Source organism: Xenopus laevis, chromosome 1S, assembly GCF_017654675.1.
Source record: "Xenopus laevis strain J_2021 chromosome 1S, Xenopus_laevis_v10.1, whole genome shotgun sequence".
Taxonomy (NCBI): Eukaryota; Metazoa; Chordata; class Amphibia; order Anura; family Pipidae; genus Xenopus; species Xenopus laevis.
The window spans coordinates 115650344-115667323 of NC_054372.1; the positions used below are offsets into that span (position 1 = coordinate 115650344).

General features: G+C 35.5%; 1 protein-coding gene across 50 annotated transcripts in view; it reads left to right on the plus strand.

The window, feature by feature from the left end:
* ptprd.S (protein tyrosine phosphatase receptor type D S homeolog) overlaps positions 1-16980 on the plus strand; it is a 998444-nt gene that overhangs the window by 795893 nt on the left and 185571 nt on the right. For all 50 annotated transcript variants that reach the window (XM_041574091.1, XM_041574084.1, XM_041574101.1 and 47 more), the window contains 1 exon segment: positions 15660-15824. In XM_041574091.1, coding sequence (XP_041430025.1) covers positions 15740-15824 — 85 coding nt within the window. In that variant the 5' untranslated portion in view covers positions 15660-15739.

Consider the following 16980-nt stretch of genomic DNA (forward strand, 5'->3'; position numbering starts at 1 on the left):
AGACGGTTGTTTTTTTTTGGTTGTTTTTTTGCGTAAGCCAAAAAAGCCCTACTGATCTATTTTGTGACTATGACTGGTCACAAGAAGGAAATGGTAATCATAGTTTTCTCTGGTAACTAATACTACAATTTTCTAAAAGCAAAAGCATCTCTTCTGTTATGCACTGAATCTGAGTTTAGGTTCAAGGTGGAAATGGAGTCAAATTGGCATATCAGGTAACCCCTGGTGTATAATAGTGCTGTGTATAAGGTATGCTTAAGGTATTTTATGCCTTGGGAAGGTGGGAGAAGGTGTGTAAAGAGACTGGAGCCAAACCCAGTTGCTGGTCAAGCCAAGAAGAGGTGAAGAAAGGTGTAGTAAGTTTGAGGACTGCCTTTTTAATAATTGCACTAGAAGTACAAATTGAACTATCAATTTTGTTATTATTGAGCCCCAGCTTGAAGTTTTAGAGGGATTGGTACCCTGATCTTTAAAAACTAGGATGGTCCTTGGAGTTAGATGAGGTCAAGAGAGAGAACCCCTCAAGTATGTTGGTGGTTCTGGAAGTTGACAATCCAAGTACATCGGCTCTTTGCCCTTTTATTTGCATTAAATATCTGCTTCACTTCCCTGATGTTCTCAGTGTTTCAGCTTGGTCATGCAGGCAGCTGGCCGAGGACAAACTTTGTAAACTCTTCAACATGCTCTAGACTTTATTATGGTTCTGGTTTTGATATTTACTTACTTATTAATTTAGTAAAACCATCAATATGACAAATGATATCATATGCATTTAAGAAGTCTTTATGCCTTGACATGGCTTTGCAATTTCCGTGACATCCTGACATTGCTGCAATTACTCTAAGCTTTTCATGCTATGACTCATAAGCATCTACTATGAGACAACTGTGGCTGATGGCCATTATTGCTGACACATCCTTTTAATTTTCCTTAAGTAAATGGGAATATATTTATTTTCTGGCTAGCAACTCTTCGCCTTTACATTTCCATATTGATTAGTTCAGGTTAATTTGATTTGCAACAGCCAATCTGTTCTTATAAATCTCCTCCTGTCATTTGACCATATTCACTTCACTGGTTTGAACAGTGAAACCTACACGTCTGCGGTTAACTTGAGGCCTTTTGAGCAAAGTCAGTCTTTCCTCAGTGCTTTGTTTTCCATCCAGTGTGGAATGCCAAAATGAACAGAATGTTAATGTGGTCTGGAGATATATTTTGCAGCTGAATATGGTTGCTAGATTGTATGTGAATCCTAGATCATGTTTCATCAAAACACTTCAAATTGACTGTATGATATATAGACTAAATACCTTGCTGTGACGCAGAAGAATACATAGCCAAATTGGTCACCATGAAAGTCTAAGGATACAAAATATGAAATAAAATATTGTTAAATAAGCAACATATCATTTTTCATTGCAAAAGCAAGGCATGGTTTCCTTTAGCCTGCTTTGGCCAGCTTGAAATTGGACCTTCAAAGTGCAGTTTATAAAAAAAAACAGGATTATAAATATCCTATATTTATAAAGGATTGCAATTTTTCCAAAGAACATTTTCTGGTATCTCAAATAATTGCTCTCCTTTGTGAGTATCAAATAATGCAAAATCATGAAACCAATGTCTGGACAGTAGCCACAGCTGCTAAATTCAGTTATGATTTAAAAAATATAAACAATACTCTTTCATAAGATAAAAAGAAAACATGAAAAAAAAATAAACTAGCAAAAATGGCAGTGGCTTGATCAGATTGGTTTGGCCGTGGGTGAACTGGGTGTGGCTATGACAGATTAAGAGTATGGCCTAAAACACGCAGGATTTAAATTTTAAATATTTGTTTATTATTAGTTAGGTAACAATAAAAAAAATTGGTGCACTTTAATTTTAATAAATTTATATTCAGATTTCTGCCAAATTCCTGGTACACATGGATCAGCCTATTTTCTGATTGTATGATTCCAGTTCAGTTTTAACCCAGTCCCAAAAAATAGTCCAAGAGTCAGTGATACATTTCCACTTTTCCCAAGGAAAGTAATGTTTACTTGGCTTGGCAGTTTATTGATACTTCCCCATTTCATATAATTGCTTTGGTTTAACCATAGACCTGGGGGTCTCTTCTGTAAAAAAACACATTGGCTTGGACTGCTTTCCATCTGTATTCTGCCCCAACATTCATGTTAAATTTCCTCAGACTTTATTGATGCATCTGGTGTCTATAGGTCAACAGTGACAGAGGCAAGATAATCTTGTGATGCATCTAGGGCATGTTTATTTCTGTTTAGCGAGATTTTTCTGTATTTTAGTGTGAATAAATTATGTTGCATGTGTATTGCCAATGGAACCCTTTGTAGTGTGCAATTTCAGCTGATTTGTTATCTGTTTGGATGATAAATATTGCAATCTCAAAGATATTGTTATTTAATTAATTTGCTTATTTCTAATATAGTCTTTGAGAAGATACTGTACATATCAAGAACAAAGCAAAAATGTCTAAATATTGGTACATAAGGGAGTTCCCAGATGCAAAAAAATGCAAAAAAAATCATGTATTATATGGTATCTGTTTGCAGCACTGGAGTTTCCAAGTGAGGCGCCCCTAGGCCTGCAACTCTGCTCCTGGTGTCCTGTGGGAACCAGGAAATATAGATGGTCCTGGGTGCAAAAATGTGCCGCCTCTAAAAATACGCCACCCTAGCCCTGGACCATTGTGGCCTTGCAACAAATCCAGGCCTGTCTGTTTGGAGAGGGTAGCTAGATTTTACTTGAGGATGATAATTCAGATATTTTTAGTACAAAATGCCAGCTTTCTTTCTTTTGCTTGTGTTCTGTTTTGATCTAAACTAGATTTCCATGACAGTGAATCTGCAGATTCCCAGTAGATACATTTCATACTTAGCTGACTGATTACAGAGACAAACTCTTTATGGCTGTTTTCTCTGTGCCTTTTATTCCCTTTCTGTTGTTGTGCTAGTCAGTAGTATCCTCAATGGGAAACATTTTGTCTTGAAGAAAAGACTGACACATCCTTTTTGCGATGTTGTACAGCTCCACAAGGGGTTATCTGTTTCTTCACAGGTTTAGTTGAGCTTGTGTGTCGGAATTTCTATTATAATTTTATCTATGTCTGTTACTTGATATGTTCGCATGCCAAGAGAATTTGTATAACATACTAAGATATTTTTAGCACTGCAGCCACTTTTGATTCTTCAAAGAATTTGCAATGTTTTTTCCACCCATACAAACATATATATGAGAGTAAACTTTCACTTTATTAAACGCCAGTTTAGATCAAAATCTAAAAATTTCCTTTGAGTTGTGTCATATTTGTTGGACAAGTTGCATTCTTTCTCGTATACAACAGATCATTACAACAAAAAATGAGGTACCATTCGCATAGTCTCCAAGTTAAACTATAAACCTAATAGGTTTACACCCAAAAAAGTGGTCCCCATGCTGCACACATTGGGCCCTCTTGATTCCCTATAATAGAATGCTGTGACTTCTCACAATAGAAAATAGCTATTAAAAAAAAAACAACACCTGGTACTTACGGTACTTATTGTGCATGCAGAAAAGCTACACCTTCTGTAATCTTAGCAGCAGGGGAGTTTGTAAAACTGAAAAGTACACAGCAAGGTAATTGGACTTTGGAAGAGCAGCAATTTAAATGTATTGTGCAAAGCTCTATGCACTAATGCAGGGACTCATTTTTTTTAATGTTCTTTTAAAATGTCATATAATATTGAATACAATGACAATTATATGATATCAGATTACTGAACATTTACCTCATTTTAAGGTCTTTCTACTTATATAAATATGCGTGATATGTATATAGTCTGTTTGTGGAAAAGTATGGAACAATAGATGCAGATAGGGATGTGTATATTTGTCAGATCTGTATAGTTCTCAGTGGGAAACAAACAATTAAAACACTAAAGGTTGACATACACAATACAATTCCGATCTTTCCTGGAAAATATCTTTCAGAGAAAGATTTTTTGTTTCAATACACACATGTAGAGCTAAATCGTCAGATATACAAGTAGAAACAATATCTGATGATTCAGCACTAAAAATGGCCGATGTTTGGGTGTCTTCAAAGCTGCCCAATCAAAATTTTGCAGCCAGCCCGATTGACGAGCCAACCAATATCCAAGTCTTCTGCCAATATCGCTTACACCAAATATCGTACAAATTTTGTTAGTTTCGTATGATATAATCGGTGCATCTATGGCCACCTTAAACCACAGAGGAAATATAACCCCTTTTTTGGAATGATAGCAGTTATATGTTTTCCAGAGCTAGCAAGTTCTTTGGTTATAGAGGGGTTACACACAATGATGCAGAATTTGATGTAGTTTTATTCTCTGGAAATATCATGCACTGTATAACAGAAATATGGTACAATGGATCACATGCCTGCTACACTATGAATAGAGGTAATCTAGCAAAGTAGGACACTTTGTGCAAATTTATTATATTTTGCCCTTTAGACACAAAAGCTTTACAAAGAGGTTTCTAATGTTTAGAAGAACCTTGCGCTCATCAGTACTGCCCTTGTTAGCAGTTGAGATGTTTGGGTGCAATCACTTGTGTGGTATTTAACCAGTATAGCAAAATCATAATCTGTTGAACCTTATACTTCCATCCTATATTCAAGATATATGTCCTCAGGGTTAACTGGAACTGTGGATGTAGGGAGAGAGTGCTTTTAATTTCAAGGGTCAGGAGCTGGGTGAACACTATAAATATTTCCTTCCTAAGCAGTCAACATATTGTAGCAGGTCATTAATTTAAAGGAGACTTTTCATTGAAGGAGCTCATTCAGCTTTTGACATGATGAGTACACGGATATATCAGGCTACAACCTGAATACAGTATTTGGGAGCCAGTTTATTTTATTTTCAAGTGTTTTAGAATTTTGTGGGAATCTATTACAAGGTAAAATAACGGAGCTAGTTACAACTGCATTGTCGTTAAGGGCATTAAATCATTAACGACTGTGTGAGGTTTAAAGAAGTGTAAAAAATAAAGAATCAAGAAATTATTTATATTGCATGAGTCAAAGATTTTTTTTCCAGTTTTGTGGTTCAGATCCCTTGTTGCAGTCATGTCTGTTAAAAAGCATCAGAATGAATTATGCACAAGATTGCCTGAATACCTAATTCTGTCTGTACTTGGAAGCATCATGCTTTGCAGCTGTAGCAGTGCTTGGGCAATTCCACATGTTTTTTCAAGTGACCTCTTAGAACATCTTACAGTGACACTGTATACACAGCATACACATACTGTATGAGGAGAATCTGCTCTGTGGAAATTGTTTGGAACCCAACTCTGTCTTTATATTTTACCATGGAAATTCTATTTTCTTTGTATTGGTAGTATTTATTTGCAATTTTATCCCTTTAAACTTTGGGATTTCTGGTAAGAGATGTTGGTAATGAATGAGTGGGCATCTTGGGAATCTGGCCTGCACCCTCCTGCACAGTTCACATTTTAGAAAAGCAATTTTATAACCAACTTTGCATGTTCATGGTCTATTAAGAAAGAGCTTAAGCTCAAGCTTCTAACGTAGGCCTGAGTTGGGTATGAAAGGTAAATGGCCCCACAATAACCATTTGAAAAGCCAATACATATATAAAGGTCACACATATGCTGCCTGTGTTGCATTCCTCTTGTGGTGTATTATTTTTACATTATGAACTCCTTGTGTTCATTGGGACACTACAACAAGCCTCCAAGCTATCAATTATATGTTTTGATAATTTGCTTCAGGGTGATAAAGGAGTCTCATATGAACTGACATACCTGAAACATAGATATCAAGATAAAGACATTAGAAGCCTTAAAAATAGCATTTATAAACCTTCTGATCCTTCTATTCATGTTATAATTGACAGTGAAAGAGCCTTCTGTTAACTAATCATTTATTATTCCATAAAGAACTGAGATAAATAAGCAGATCGCAATAAGTCCTGAGCAGTGCAGCTTCTTTCGGAGAGGATTATATATATCTATATCTATATCTATATATATATATATATATATATATATAGATATATATATATATATATATACACATATATATATATATATACACATATATATATACACATATATATATATATATATATATATATATATATATATATATATATACATATATATATATATATATACATATATATATATATATATATATATACATATATATATATATATATATATATATATATATATATATATATATATATATATATATATATATAAAAATGGAACATCAAGCTCTTTCTTCACACAGCTGGATGATATCCAAATTATACATTCTGCAAAGTGGGTTATTATAAGTGTGATCTATTTATCTGAAACCTTTAAATAGCTACATCATTTTAATCCTCCATTATTGATTACAGCCACACACCACGGTAATAACATCAAGCCAAACCGGTGTCAAATAATGATGCCAGATATTATGTAATGGATGTTTTGCCACTAAAAAAACACAGTCTTTCTGAAATTGCAGCTGACCCTGGTACTATACTAAGCATTTAATATGAGTTTCCATTTTTAGCAATTTGTGAATAGTTAGACCTCTTTTCTTTCTAATCACATATCATGGTACTGTGTGTTTTACATTAATTACTTCCATATTAATTTGTTTCAGGAACACTTTGCTACAGATATGAGCCACTTACTATTATTTTAAATGAAAATTATTTGCATATTATAAAAAAGCAAGTTCCGACTCTATTCTGATTGAATGCATGATATAACTTGATTTGGGTAAAGCAAAACATATAAAAATTAAAATAGAATTTTTCTGAAAACTATATAAATCGAAGTAATAGAAGAAAAATTGTTACACTGTAGCTATGATTCCCACTACTTTATGCTGACATGAAATAATAAAACTGTTGATGTGGCTAAACTGAGAGTTTATTAATTGTTACTATTTATCCAGATTGGTGTAGGTAGCCTTATATATGTCTAACATATGATTCATTTCATAATGTCTTTAGTGACGTGTCAACTTTTTGGGCTACCATGCCTGTTTATGTATATGTTTAGAATTTGACATATTCCCTAAAATTAAGAATAAATATTTTAATACAGATTATTGAACAAACATATTTTGCCAGTGTGCAAATAGAACATGTCAGCCAGAATGTTATGGCTAAACCATATACAAAATGATGTAAAGTGGCTAACCTACAGAGTACTAACTTATTTTCTTCTATGGTGGAATGTGTTAGTGGTATAAAAAAGTAATCACGGTATATTCACTAACTTCGAGTGAAGGATTCGAAGTAAAAAAACCTTGAATTTCGAAGTTTTTTTTGGGCTACTTCGACCATCGAATGGGCTACTTCGACCTTCGACTACGACTTCGAATCGAAGGATTCGAAGTAAAAATCGTTTGACTATTCGACCATTCGATAGTCAAAGTACTGTCTCTTTAAAAAAAACTTCGACCCCCTAGTTCGCCATCTAAAAGCTACCGAAGTCAATGTTAGCCTATGGGGAAGGTCCCCATAGGCTTGGCTAACTTTTTTTGATCGAAGGATATTCCTTCGATCGTTGGATTTAAATCCTTCGAATCGTTCGATTCGAAGGATTTAATCGTTCGATCGAAGGAATTATCCTTCGATCGTTCGATCGAACTATCTGCGCTAAATCCTTCGACTTCGATATTCGAAGTTGAAGGATTTTAATTCCTAGTCGAATATCGAGGGTTAATTAACCCTCGATATTCGACCCTTAGTGAATCGTCCCCTTAATGTTTGGCAAAGTAGAGAATTAAGATAAAACAAAGTAAAGACATTGAGCTGTGCCTGCAACATATTATTTTTGACTAACCAAAAAAAAACTGGCAGCTGTTATGTCCTATGAAAGTGATAAAATATTTTTCTTTAATTACCTAAAATTCCCTTACTCTATAGGTTCAAATTTTTTCCCTCAACATGACCAAATGATTTAAATCTTGTGTCTGTGTGGGAACACGAATAACAGTTTTAAACCTTCTTTTGTTAATAAAAGCCAGCCAACCATAAAATTAGAGTAATTTATTAAAGCCATGTGGACAAGTTACAATAAATTTATTCTTCCTCAAGTGAGCTTTTTCATTAGCATTGGTGTCACTAATGAAAAACCTTTAAAAAGTACTGAAAAGCATTTTTGATCCTGATACAGTATATGTGTTTCATTTGCAATAATCTACAACATTTGGGATGTACTTCATCTGATTTTAACTTTTTATTTGAATAATTTAACCACACCAATTATAAATGTAAACTATCCATACATTATCACAAACATTAAATATCCCCAATCTCCAAGGATTAGGAGTTTTACTTGGTTGTATAAGAAGAGGATTCAAAATCCATTCAAGACATTTTGTGAAACAAAGAACCACCCTTCTTTCTTCCCACTGTATGATTGCAGCTTACATTCCTCTTTGAGGAGGGTAAACTATTGTTACCAAAGAGAGGTCAAATAAATCTGTACCTTAGATGCTGTGCCCTAGAGTTCTGCACGGAACCAATTTTTGAGACCCGATGCACAGCCCGCGATCCGAACTGCAATCCACATATTTACCCGCTTGGATCCGCTACCCGACTCAGCCCACAACTGCCTTATCTGCAACCTGATCCCCAACCCGCATACCAACATTAACCAGGAAGTGGTGGTGCTGCAAACCGGAAGTTATATCATCATAAGTGGGCAGAGATTGAAAAAAGATTTGTAAAATTTTAAAAGTAGTAAAATATATACAATATAACAAAAGATAAGAAATACAGTTGAAACCAGCAGTACCGCATCAATACCTACACCCAAAAATCCTACTCTCATCCTGCAGGGTAACTGCTTTTTTTGTGGGTAACCCGCAGGACTCAACTGTGCCCCTAAATGAAAGTTTGTTCATACAGTTTCCAGGGTTGTTATGTAATTCCAAGGCTCTTATTTCCTTTCCCTTTTATACTGAGACTGAGAATGAATGATCAACAAGAATTAATTTGTCATAGCTTGTTTACCAGTATTACAGTTAATTGGCCCTTCAGCTAAGATGGTAAAATGGGAGTGGGGGATCTTAGTTGTGCACATAGCAATTTTCTAGAAACTTTTTTTCTACTTTACATTTTTAAATCTGTATTTCGAATCATAACTTGATACCAAGTGAAAACACTGTGCTACAAGTGCTATTTTGAAAGTGTAACATGGTTTCTGACAAGGAGTGGTGTATGGATTTTTCTATAATAAATAATTCAAACACTGTGTGATATTTTAATCACCTGAGATATATAGGTTGCTAATGCTAAACTTTGGTTTTCCTTTTTCAGTGTTTTTAAATTTTAAAGATCAGGTAGGGCAATCTCTCTGTAGAATGATAAGCACACACATACTGTATATGAGACAGTAGGTTACCTTTTTTATGCAGTCTGGTAGCTATAGGATGTGTGAAATCCCATAGGTGAAAAAGAGCATATTTTTTTTCTGTAAGAAACACTGTGATTGCATTTCTAGATTATTATAAATGTATAAACGAGTCATGGTAGGTCACAGCAGCTTCCCTCTAATGGCTTATTTTAATTAATTTACTCCCTAACATTATTCTTCATTTTGCTATTAGCACATTCTGTACAGTAGTGGTGCACTGACTGCTAATTCAAACCCAATGCTTTACAACTAAGGACAAATAGGGACATTTTCTGAAAAACAAATCAAGCCTAGCAATATACCCTTTATTTATTTACTCAAAATGAATTTGGATTTATTTCCATAACATAAAATACTTAGGTACTGTAGGTGTCAATAAACATACACAAATGAAACTAAAGACCTTCAGCAGAAGTAATCTCCAAGGAGCATTATATTTTACTTAGTGTATAGTTTCTGTACATAATTTTTATATCTGGCTATAATTGGGGCTAATACTAATGAATGGGTTTGTCAAGTACTTGGTGAAATTTTGTGGCTACAGATAATGTGATCTAGAAGCACACAAAGTTCCAATGATATAAGCCTACTCAAGTACCCAGCACGGGGAAATGGCAAAATGTAAGATCCATTTGTAAAAATAATCTGCAATATCTCTAAAGGCTGTGCTTTTTTTTTTAATATGACTAACTCTTAGACAAAAAGACCAGTGCTGTATTATCTGTCATAATGAGAATTTTTTCCCCACTTGAATAATAATACATCACTATTTTCCTTCACTGCCAATTTTTAACAGAGACAACGAAACAAAACAACCTCTAAAGAGCACATTCTCTGTATCTCTATCTCTGTTGTAGCATCAAAGTCATTATATAGCAGTTGGCTCGGATACGCTTGCACAGACACAAATTGAGTCCGACAGGACTTGATGTCTTATGGATGTTGCTACTATTTGAAATGCTGGCATGAAGATGGTTATGAAGATATGGGAGAACTAGTGCCTTCAGCATGCCATGCTATAATTTCTGTTCCTTTCATTCATTTCAGCTGTACAGTGCAGTATATCAAACGATAAATGGCACAGTAAATGTTTGCTTGTAATAAAATACAGGCTGCATACTGCATGGAGATTTAAATTATAGGTAACACCTATTTTTAACCAGAATTTACTGTAAAATTACATATTTTTTAGCTGGGGTTAATTGAATGCCATTGGAAAAAACTGTGTGCTGACATGGACCCCTGTAGAAAAATGTATGTTTAGTATTTGCCCTAAGATCCCAGCACTTCTTTAATGGTCAAGGTAGTAAAAGTACAAATTACTAGTGATGGGCCAATCTGCCCCGTTACGCTTCACCAAAAGTTTGTGAAACAGAGTCTTTTTTTTTTGACACGCACCAATTTTTTTCACCCATTGGATCCTATGGATGTCTTTTTAGCAACAGATAATTTTGTAAGTTCAATAAAGGACCCTCACAAGGTTCATCTGAAGAGTAATTGCTTTCAGCGATCTCACAAAGCTTTTTGAAGACTGGAATCTAAAACCGGAGGCCTGTTCTCCCATATCCCAGGCTTTGAAGCTCAGATCACCTGATACCTATAGCAATACATCAAACTGCTATGACACAGAACACATAAGCATATATAAGACCAACCTGAACATTTAGGGTGACTCATCAGTTACAGTTCAGGTTCTGTGAAACAAGCTTGAAAAACAGCAGACCCATATAGACCTTATCTAGGAGTCAACAAGTGCATCAGATAGAGAGAACGTTTTTCAAGATCTCACTAAGCAGTGTTTTTGTCACCTAATCTGCATGAACGATGTCTTATGTATCTCAGCCTTGTTAGTTGGCACTTTCATTCTGTGGTGCATGTGTCATGTCCTGGCATATCCAAGTAGAGAATGTGATGCCCTGCTATGTATCTCAGGAGAAATCTTGTATGACTTATGAAGTATTGGAGATTTCCATACATTCCATACAGTGGAGTCACTGCTACATTGTACATTGTTGTTCTGGAAACAAAGGTTATATGGGGGAAAGCCAAATACAACTCTATGACGGTTATTTATTAAAGTCTGATTATTTTTCGGTTGGACTTTTAAGGGGTAAAACTCACATATTTTGTAATTTATTAAACTACGATGGTGTTAAAAGTCTGAATAGAAAGTACTCCATCTCAAACCTGCTGAGTTCATGCAGAAGTCAGTGGCAGATGTCCTGTTTAAAATTGGAAGATATCCTGATCTGTGCTGGGCTTTATTCAATAATCAGAAGAATTTGTTGTTTTTGATTAGGATTTTTTCACAATTTTATCGAGTCTTTCCACACCAAATTTTTTCAAAAAATGTATTGTTAATTAAGGTAAAAAAGTGCACAGGAATTTGGTCAGAGTGCTTTTCAGAAAATAGTGAGAAATTTTCAGATTTTAGTAAATAACCCCCCTATGTTTACATTCCCCTTAAATTTACCCCAGAATATTTGATTATGTTAATAAGACGAACTTGGTATAAAGCTTTCACATGCAGATCAAAAATTATCATCTTTACATATTATCAGTGTTCTGTGAATTTAGACATGCGAAGAAATTCATAATGTATAGTGCCAAAATTAATCTATTCACTGCGCCAGCAGATAATGCACTCATGGCCGAATTTCACATTGAGGTTTTGTATTCTGTGGTGTGGGGATACCTCAGCAACATTCTCAATCATGAGAACAATTCAAACAAGGAGAAGATGAAAACATCATAGTGACAATTATTACAGTGAAATCACAATAGGAAAATGCTGTCTCCAAACTCCATTATAGGCCAAGATTAAAGTGAGCCCAGCAAGTACTTTGACTGCCTATTATGTAATGTGATTAAATTTCCACAACTATTCAGGCATTGATAATTGCTAAAATACATTATCCTAGTGGTATTGTATTTTTACAGTAACATGTTTTATTGTGCTTAATAAAGAGGATAAACCATTATGAATGGCAGATGTACTGTTGATTTGGACAGGTTTATAATATACTGGCAACCTTGTTTAAACTCTGACATCCTATTTTAAAATTAAGGAATATTAGAATTCAAGAAGGATCTCAGAGGAGACTTTTAATAGACTTATTGCTTCTATAATATATATTGTAAAACACATGAGGCAGGTGGTATCTGCTAACCACTGATTATAACTATCACAAAGCATGGTTATGAGATTTTTTGCAGGTTATTCAAGGTTGTCATCTCCAGAAGGAGAGAATAGTTGTTTTTTGACAAATTGAAATTATTCTTGGAGATTATGTTGGGGATTGTAATTAAAGAACTGCAGTACAGGGAGTCTTTGAGTTACATACACCTGACTTACATACAACTCATACTTACAAATGGGGGTTATTACACTACTGTGGTTTGCTTGACTTTTATTAGCATTTAGCTTTATTAAACTGGTATGTGCTGTCTACTGCAGAGCACAGAAAGCAGTGGCATAACTATAGAGGAAGCAGACCCTGCAGTTGCAGGGGGGCCCAGATTGTGGGGTCTGCTTCCTGTATTGCTAATATAAAAACCCTCCTCCCCAGCCACTCTCTTACCAGCGAGGAAGCAAGCTGATCGAAGTCTGGGTGGGACGCGAGTGGGGCAGAGGCGGGATGTGGGTTGGGCAGAGGCGGGACAGAAAGTGGGCAGGAGGATGAGCATCGTAGTGAGCCAGGCCCCTCTTTAGATTTTTTTGCAGGGGGGCCCGGCACACTCTAGTTACTCCACTGACAGAATGTTAAAAATAAATATGCACAGAATATATTTTTCAATTTACGTACAAATTCAACTTAAGAACAAACCTACAGACCCTATCTAGTACTGTAAGTAACCCGGGGACTGCCTGTATTGGTTCTGCTTAACCAGCATTAAACTAGGGAATCACATGAAGAGAAGTATGTTTGATTCCATATTTTATTTCCATATTGTACAATGTTGTTTTGTTTCTAGTAAAATGATCAGAGTGTTCTTTGGAGGCATATAAAATGAACCATAAAGCTTATGGACCATGTTATGTGACATCCAGTATACAGTCAGTGCATTGCTGACCAAAATAAATACAGTAGGTGTCAAATCTGTGCAACAACTGCTACATAACAAGCTGGCAGGAAATTGAAATAATCTCTCTTATCTGAGAAGTCTGTCCATTGCAGTGGTAGATCTTTATAATAAAATGCTATTTTAGCGGCATAGGAACATTCATGTAAAGCTCCATCTAGGTGTGTATATTGTCAAAGATCTGAAGCTGGCCATAGACACAAAGATGCAGGCAAATCTTTTTTGTGCAATTTTCATATTGTGTAAGCAGTGTCCCGACATTTTTCATGATATGGTGGTCGGTCGTTTACTCGATCAGACAGGTTAAAAGTTTTATAGTCAGCTACAGATAATATCTCTGCACGAACTGCTTATCTGACGATATCAATGGGGACTGTCATTACTACTACTACTATTTGTACGACATACTGTAACTTTTGTATGATTGCTGTATGTCAATTAATGGCCAGAACATAGTCTTATTTGTTACTTTTCCTACTGAATGGTTAGTAGTAGATCGGCAGACTGAAAGGAATGATTGTGTGAAGTTTAAAATCTGCACATCTATAGCCAGCTTTAATGACCTGGAACCCATACAAATTAAGATCTAAATGCTTGCTTTAACCAAGGCTCTTAGCCAATTTCTCTTTGTGTATGTGCCCTGTGGTGTTTATACAAATGGCCTGCAGGTGTCACTGTTCACATGAGCTATACTGTATATACATGGTACTTTCTATACTGCTTAAGAGTGATAGAGTTGGAAGTTACTGTTGTGTAATGGCTGCATGAACCTGCTAATACTCTACTCTTCCTCGGCTACCAAAACATAACATGCCCCATGTGTTTGAGTGGGTTTCTTCCGTTACTAATCCCACAAAGAAAAACATACTGATAGGTTGTTGATAAAACTGGCTTTATTTTAAGAACCTATAGTAGAGCGGTTAGATGGTAAATTGTCAGCCAGAGAAATGCAGACAGCTTAGTCATATTTAGTTACTTGTGTTATAATGCAGGAACCACCATAATCTTCTAGTAGCTAAGCATGCAGGGCTGTTTACTGTTGGCCAAGCCTCCCTGGATGTCACCAATGGCTTAAGCCAAGGTTCCAGGTTTTTGGTGTGACAGAAAATCGTATTAACATCTGCCTGGGTCTGTTCCGGCAAGTGCCTTTTGGCACTAGGGTTGCCACCTTTTCCGAACAAAAATACCTAAAAATTGATCTTTTTTCCCTATTAATAACATTGGGATCATCCATTATTTTTACCGGCCAAGCAGTGGCAACCCTATTTGGCACTTAGCCATGCTTTGAAAGTGTCTCGGTATATCTTGGGGGGTAATAGATTCTCTGTGAGGCATTGCTTAATATGTTGGCACTTGTATAATAAATCACACAACTATTACTCTCACACAAGCAGTTATCAGTCAAATGGACAGAATGCTCAATCTCTTACCTAGACTTTACTCTGTTGACAATTACGCTCTTTTGTAAGAAGGGAAATTCCCCCCCCCCTCTTTTTGACTGAATTTTGTTATTTTTTCTTTTGAATGGAATGGAATGGATATGCCACGGCCATATTAATATACGGTAGTCCGGATATTGCTTTATGCCAGTAAATGCTGAATGGGTATGAAATCCATTTAGGATGTGTCTGATAATGTTAACACTCAGGACTTATGTAATGGATTAAACGGATACATCCTTTACTAAAATGACAGCTAATTATGATGATAAATTATTTGGGTGATGATCTGACCAGGGTGGAAACCATCTGGGAATAGACTGCTTTAATATGAAGGAACGTTGCAGCGCTGCCGCCAACATGTTTCTTGGCACCATGAATATTGGCAAAGATGCAGAGTTTTAATGTGCTTTACTCAGTAATGTAATAGGAAAAAAATGACAATTGAAAATTCACATGTGGGGTGTGTTACGCTGATCTAAATGCATTCTGGGAGATAAGAGCAAACAGTGTCTGCAAACTGTAAGCTCTGATGAGTCGGCACTTGAATAGGTTTGTATTGATGAGGCTTTTATTTATTATACAGCGCTGTAATATGTGTGTGCATTTTTAGAACTATAACAGAATAAAAATGATTCAATAGTTATTTGAGCAAACAATGTTAGTCTTATCTGTGCCTTTTCTTTCCCTTTCTTTTTTTAGGCTGTGAACATTCTGCTTTTGAAACATCGAAGTGGGCAGAAACACAGCTTGTGAGCCAGTGAAATCAAGGCTTCCAAAGCATGCAGGTGCCAAGCTGTCAGACCATGAACATAGCCAGGCCAGTGGTAGTACTTCTGTGCTTCCTACTGCATGCTGGTGCTGAAAGTAAGTCTTACCCTTTCTTCTATTTTCAGGTCCTGACCATAATGAGCAGTTTTGTTTTCGGTTGGCAGCAGTTGAGGGCCTTTGAACAGGCTGAATGCTAAAACACTGTGGGATCCTCACTGGCTGAGAGCCAGTACCTGATAGAGATTATTTATGCTGCCTTCACCATTTTCTAATCGTTACAAGGCAAAAAAATAAATAAATTCTACTGTCCTTATAGGCTGCAATTCTCTTGTTTTTTCTTACTGCACTACCTAGAATAAATCCTAGATAGTTACAAAAAAACTGGACCTGAACTCATTTTACAGTTTCACAACAAAGAAATTAAATTTAGCTCAGACATACTTTAAGTAGTGACTTAGATGTGCTCTGTTGTCTTTTAAAACTGCAAAGACTAAACAATATAACTTTGAGCCCAATTAAGATTCCAAAACATTCGAAGATGCTATTGCAGCTGTTTCAATGAATTGTTTCTAACAGCTGCAGGCAAACTAAGGAGAGCAAAGCGTTAGTTTATATCTAAAGATATTAATGGGGACACAGTGAAAGGCATACCAGCATTTTATTATTCAAGGGATTAGCAACGGCTTTTAGTTCTGAAACCATGGGATTTTTGGTTTTGTTTTGTTAACAAAAGCCTGTCACTGGTGCACTGGGTGCTTTTTGAAAACAAAAAAATATTTTTATATTACTATATCATATGCCTCATTAAAACCAATAAATGCTATGTAAAAATAGGTGCAGAGTTTGTCCCCGGTCTTGTAACCCATGATAACCAAACAGTTTTGTTTTATTTTTTTGTATTCAAAATGTAGCAGACCTATGATAGGTATCTTGGGGCATACAAGATATAGTATTTACATATGTTGCTTTATGCTGAAAGTCACTAATATAATTTACTTTTAAAGTAGAAAAAATGTTTCACCCTTTCGTACGGAAACAAGCAGATTTGCACCAATTAACTTCAAAGTTCTATTTAGATAAACTTATTGTTAAGAACTGTTCAACCCCCATGCATATATTAATGCATATCAAATTGGTTGTTGGTATCCTTTTCTGGAAATTTGAAATCTAGAAAGTTCCAAATTACAGGAAGGCCCTCCCATAAAGCCCATTGGAATTTTTTTTAGAAAAATTTCCATTTTTCCTGTAATAT